Source organism: Chenopodium album, chromosome 23 (assembly GCF_948465745.1).
Source record: "Chenopodium album chromosome 23, dcCheAlbu1.1, whole genome shotgun sequence".
Taxonomy (NCBI): Eukaryota; Viridiplantae; Streptophyta; class Magnoliopsida; order Caryophyllales; family Amaranthaceae; genus Chenopodium; species Chenopodium album.
In genome coordinates this window covers 25,212,961-25,218,960 of record NC_137856.1, presented here as the reverse complement: position 1 = coordinate 25,218,960, position 6,000 = coordinate 25,212,961, and the positions used below count along the sequence as shown (strand labels likewise).

General features: G+C 40.9%; 2 protein-coding genes across 2 annotated transcripts; both read left to right on the top strand.

Moving 5' to 3' along the window:
• Positions 1 to 2,107: 2,107 nt before the first annotated feature.
• Positions 2,108 to 2,737, top strand: LOC145607188 (uncharacterized). The gene has a single exon (XM_081662926.1). The coding sequence runs from the start codon at positions 2,108 to 2,110 to the stop codon at positions 2,735 to 2,737; it is 630 nt and encodes a 209-aa protein (XP_081519052.1).
• Positions 2,738 to 3,683: 946 nt separating this feature from the next.
• On the top strand, positions 3,684 to 4,373 carry LOC145607187 (uncharacterized). Its single transcript, XM_081662925.1, has one exon. It carries the CDS (start codon positions 3,684 to 3,686, stop codon positions 4,371 to 4,373), a length of 690 nt encoding a protein of 229 aa, XP_081519051.1.
• Positions 4,374 to 6,000: the final 1,627 nt, after the last annotated feature.

Genomic DNA, 6,000 nt, shown 5'->3' with positions numbered 1-6,000 from the left:
ATCCTGTATCTTTTTCGAAAAAGCTTATCTAACCTTCAGGGTTAACCATGCCCGTTATTTTTACTTCATTATTTGGGTTTTTGTTTGCCGTCGAAAATGGTGGTGTGAAGTCAAATTTAATTAAGAAAGGAAAACTAACTCAGCTACCCTTAAGGGTTAATCATGCCATTAATTTCTCCTTTTGTTATTAGGTTTTTCAATTGAGCGGCGAAAATGGGGTCGAAAGGACTTGAAAGAGAAGGTGAAAGGTGGTAGAGATTGGAGGGAGAAGATTAAGATGGGTGAGAAGAAAAAATATGAAAAAGTGGAAGAAGATGAACATGAAGAAGAAGGTGTGAGGAAGAAGATGATGAATAATAGCAAATGGAGACTTATTGAAAACCTGTCCAACTTGTCATAGTGGTCCACAAATAGAAAAAATATACTATAATATTTAATAAAAAACACAATTTTCAATGTAATTTATTTATGAAAATGCCATTCGATAAACTCAGGTTTGCTAAATTGATAAGCTCATCTTTGAACCATCATAAAAAATGAAAGAGTCCCTCCCGTAGGGTTTTCGAGAGTGAGAGTCCCTGCTAGGGTTTGCGTACAGTTTGCAATTCCTAGTTTTCTACACACAATTTTTACCCTATTCCCTATGAGATTCTCATCTAAGTGTTCGTTTTGAGACCGTGTCTTGCTATGGACGACCAACTGGTGAAAGAATGGGAACGGTTGAAATTGACAGAGGAGGAAAATACGGTGTTTGGGGGGTCGAGTGCGGGTGCGGGTGTTGGGGGATCGGATTCGAAGATTGCTTTGTCTCTGGTTGGGAAGATGCACTAGTAGAAAAAGCTAAATGGCAAGTGGTTCAAACCACCTAATGGCAAGTGGTTTTGAACCGCATGCTCTTGAGGGGCTTGCCAATAGCCTTTTAAATGGCAAGCGGTTCAGAACCGCTTGCCATTTGCAGAGAAAGGGCAACGGTTTTGGCGCCAAACCGCTACCCATTATGCCTCAAAAAATTATTATTATTATTTTTTTAATTGATACACAAACAACATTTATGTAAAAACATTAATATTTTCATTAATTAATTGTTGAAATATTACATTTTCATCAAAAAAAAAATTAAAAAAAAATTATACAAGAAATAAATCCAACAGTCAAGCCACGCCCCTGCTCCTCACTTAATCTGCAGCCACGCGCACCACAATTGACGCCACCAGTCCACCACCGCAATCGACGCCACCCGTATCTGGAACAATAGAAAAAAAATAGCTCAAACAATTTACTCATGCAAATAGAACATGAAATTTGAAATAACATAAAAACAGATCTAAACACATTAAATTAAACCAGATCTAAAAACATAAATCCCGTTCAGAAATGCATATAGAACATTAAATTTGAAAAAACATCAAAGTAGATCTAAATTCTTACCTAAAAACCTAGAATTCCATGGTCGAATATTAAAAAAAAAAATCCATCAAACCAAACACCACCACCTACTCCGATTTGCCGGGATGAGTTAGATCTACAAAAAATCCAATAAACCAAAAAATTAGGATGAATTAGATCTAAATTCTTACCTTAATTAAAATTAGATCTACAAATGCTGGTGGGTGCTCGGTGGTGTTGTTGGTGTTGCTCGGTGGTGTTGTTGGTGTAGCTGTGAATATTGCCGCTCTCGTGTGTTTCCGTGGGTGAGGCCGGTGATAATAAGGAGATCAAGTGGAGATGAGAGGAGATAAGAGAGGGAAGGAGATCAGCTTAAGAATGGAGATGGGAGGAGAGAGAAGGAGGGCGTATGGAGATGGGAGGGAGTGCTGCGTGAAATTAGAGGAAAGAGAGAGAGGAGAGAGAGTTGCTGCGTGAGAGAGGAGGAAAGAGGCGTGAAAGAATAAAATGGGTTGGTAGGGTTTTTTTTAACCAATGGCAAGCGGTTCAATGCTCAAACCGCTTGCCATTTGCATTTTGGCAAGCGGTTCATCCAAAACCGCTTGCCATTTATATTTTGGCAAGCGGTTCATCCAAAACCGCTTGCCATTTACATTTTGGCAAGCGGAATTCAATAACCGCTTGCCATTTGTGGCTGGCCATTTAGTTTATTCTACTAGTGATGCTTACAAAGAAACCGTTCAACGTTGAGGCTATGAAAAGAGTATTGAAAAACCTGTGGCGTATTGATGACAATGTGGCTATTCGTGTGATTGATACTAATTTGTTCGTTTTTCAATTCTTTAACATTGATGACAACAACAAAGTGCTCGAGGGTAGGCCTTGGGCTTTTGACGATCAAATTCTTTTACTGAAGGAAATTAGGGCGGATGAACACCCTTCGGATGTCGAGTTTACATCCTGCCCCTTTTGGATTCGGCTTGTTGATATACCTTTTGGTAAGCGTAATAATACGTTTGCTAGGGACGTGGGAAATTTCATTGGTGAGTGCTTGGAGGTTGATGATTTTGACCCGCTTGGGTGGGAAGAGTTCTTAAGAGTGAAGGTGTTGGTGGATATCGATAAACCTCTTCGGAGGGGTATTAAGGTTGCTGTTGATGCCCATTCTTCTAAGTGGGTAGGTTTTAAATATGAGAGACCAGGTGATTTTTGTTACTTTTGTGGGAAGCTTGGGCACAATGACAAGGACTGTGATGTGAAGGATGGAAGGGAGGGTGACTCTTCTATTGTCTTCCAATATGGACCGTTCTTGGCTTCATCACCTCTCCAACATTCTCGAGCTGCTGTGTAGGATAGAGAGAAGAAATGGTTAGATAATGTGTCTGTTAGAGGACGTGTGCAGAAAACCGATTATAATGACCCTAAGTCCATTCGACTTGGATCTCCAGGAGCTGCTAGGAAGCTGCTTTTTTCGTCCTCAATGGAGTTAGCTTCGTCTCATCCGAAGGAAAAGCTATTACTCTGAACGCAGTGGCAGTTGAAGGGAGTAAAGATCGAGTGGGTTTTAAGGCCAGTTTCGGTGCATGAGATGCCGGTGGATGCTCCAAAATTTATTCCTACGAATGAGAATGTGTTTGGAGCTACTCAAGGTGACATACATTCTGCCAGAGGGGATAATGTGACAAAAAAGATGGGTAGTGGTGTAATTGGGGTTCAAGGCAAAAATGTGACCTCAAGATCGACACATGTTAGTGAAGCTGTGGAGATGGATACTTCCGAGAACAATGGTGGTGGGGTGCTATCACAAAAAAGAAGTGCAGACCATGTTTTTGAGGTGGACCCGCAACTTGGGAGTGCCTATTTCGAGAAAAAGTTGAAGGTTGGTGTTACTAGTAGTGTTTCAAATTTTTCCGCAAATAAAGTAGGGGGACTTGGGGATGTCCAAGCCCCCGAAAAACAATGAAAATCTTAAGTTGGAACTGCCACGGGATTGGCAACTCGTGGACAGGTAGAGCTCTCCAAGATATGTGTTGTAGAGATAGGCCAAATATTGTCTTTGTTATGGAGTCTATGATTGATGATAAAAGACTTAATAAAATAAAAAATAAATGTGGCTATGTGAATGGTGTTTGTATAAGTAGTATGGGTAACTCAGGGGGTATGGGTATGTGGTGGAAAGATGTGAATGTGAAGGTTTTGCTATTAATGTCCTTGATGAGAATAATGTTGCTAAGTGGAGAGCAATTGGGATCTATGGGTGGCCAGAACAAGCTGATAAACATTTGATTTGATCTCTTATGACTACTCTTAAAGTGGAATGTAATGTACCTTGTGTTATGTTTGGGGACTTTAATGAAATTACTAGCTTGTTAGAGAAAGAAGGTGGTGTACCTAGAAGTGAGCGGTTGATGGATGCTTTCCGAGGGGCTATGAATGGGTGTTCTCTACGTGATCTTGGCTTTAAAGGGAGCATTTTCACTTGGGAGAAAGGTAATACTATTGACACTTTTGTTAGGGAAAGTTTGGATCGTTTTCTTGCCGATGATGATTGGTGTACTATGTTCCCAAATTTTGAAGTTCAACATATGCCAATCATCAAAATTAATTCTGACCATGCCCCTATAATTTTGTCATTGGAGAAAAAAGGTTCTGATTCATATGGTGGCAATGCTTTTAAATTTGAATCTCTATGGCTATCAAATGAAAATTGTGAGGCTGTGGTGGAGAATGGGTTGCGTGATGGTGAGGGGTTGGATATAATGACAAGGTTGTCAGTTTTTAGTGAAGCTCTTGGTTCGTGGGATGCTCTTACTTTCGGGTCCATGAAGAAAAGAGTTAAAAAAGCTGAGAAAAAAATGCATAAGCTCAAGAAGGGTACTATGGATGGGGGAAAGCTAGAGATGTGTAATGTTTTATCTATGGAGCTCGAGTCGTTGTACAAGTTGGAGGAGTCATACTGGCCTGGTTTGCTAGAGCCCGGCAAATGAACTTCGGGATGGGGACAAAAACACGAAATATTTTATCAGAAGGCAAGTCAAAGAAAAGCTCAAAATAGAATTTTGGGTTTTTGGGGTGACAATGGTGAATGGTTTGAGCAGCGTGTCGACTTGGAGCGTTTGATCTCAGCCTATTTTGATAACTTTTTTGCTACCAGCTCTCTTACCGGTTTACAGGATGCGCTTGAGGGGATATAGAGTGTTATCATAGAAGATATGATAGCTTTGCTGGACTATGAACCGACTGGGGAGGAGATAAAAGTTGTACTTTTCCAGATGCACCCTAATAAGGCTCCAGGCTCCGATGGTATGCATGCTTTATTTTTTCAGAAATTTTGGCATATTGTGGGTCCTGATATTATTGCGTTTGTGAAAAGTTGGTGGAGAGGGGATGTTAATTTGAGGGATGTGAATAAAACTTGTATTGTTCTTATTCCGAAGTGTACGTCTCCGATGCAGGTTTCTGAGTTTAGGCATATTAGCTGTCGTAATGTGATTTATAAAATTGTGTCGAAGACAATGGCTAATAAATTGAAGGGGATGTTAGATAAGGTTATTTCTCCTAACCACAGTGCATTTGTACCGGGGCGTCTTATTTCTGACAACGCTTTGGTGGCTTTTGAGATCTTTCACTCTATGAAGCGTGGTGGAGAAGGGAAGGAGGGAAGCATTGCTATGAAGTTAGATATGAGTAAGGCCTATGATCGGGTAGAGTGGGTGTTTTTAGAGAAGGTAATGGATAGAATGGGGTTCTCGGATGCTTGGATTGGAAGCATCATGAGTTGTCTTCAGAGTGTGAATTTTTCTTTCAAGATTAATGGGCAAATCTCGGGTTCGGTGAATCCTACTAGGGGGCTGCGGCAAGGTGACCCTATCTCGCCGTATCTTTTCTTGTTGTGTGCAGATGCTTTCTCGACGCTCCTCGGGAAGGCGGCAAAGGAGGGGCACATACATGGTGCTCGAATTTGTAGGGGTGCTCCACGGGTGTCTCACTTATTTTTTGCTGATGACAGTATACTGTTTGCTAGGGAAACTGTCCAAGAATGCTCGGTGATAGCTAATATTATTAGCCAATATGAAAGAGTTTCGGGCCAAAAAGTTAATCTTGACAAAACGAAAGTTGCTTTTAGTAAAAAAGTGTGTCCTAGTCTGCGGAATGAGATCATTGAGACCTTAGGAGTACGAGAGGTGGATAGACATGATAAGTACCTCGGGTTACCGACAATTATTGGGAGATCGAAGAAAGCAATATTCGCAGGGGTAAAGGAGAGAATATTGAACAAATTGCAGGGTTGGAAGGAAAAATTGTTGTCACAACCGGGTAAAGAAGTCTTGATCAAAGCAGAAGCCCAAGCAATTCCGACTTATATTGATGAGTATTTTCAGGATACCGGATGGGATTATTGATGATATCCATAGGTTACTAGCCCAATTTTGGTGGGGCTCTATGGAGGAGGCAAGGAAATTACATTGGCAAAAATGGGAAGACTTGTGCAAACTGAAGAATCAAGGGGGTATGGGGTTTCGTGATTTATGGGTCTTCAATCAAGCTTTACTGGCAAAACAATGTTGGAGACTACATCACAATTCACAACCATGGTACGCTCCTTCACTCTAT

Coding starts and splice junctions, on each gene's coding strand:
- LOC145607188 (XM_081662926.1), top strand. CDS start 2,108: ATGCTTACAAAGAAACCGTTCAACGTTGAGGCTATGAAAAGAGTATTG.
- LOC145607187 (XM_081662925.1), top strand. CDS start 3,684: ATGACTACTCTTAAAGTGGAATGTAATGTACCTTGTGTTATGTTTGGG.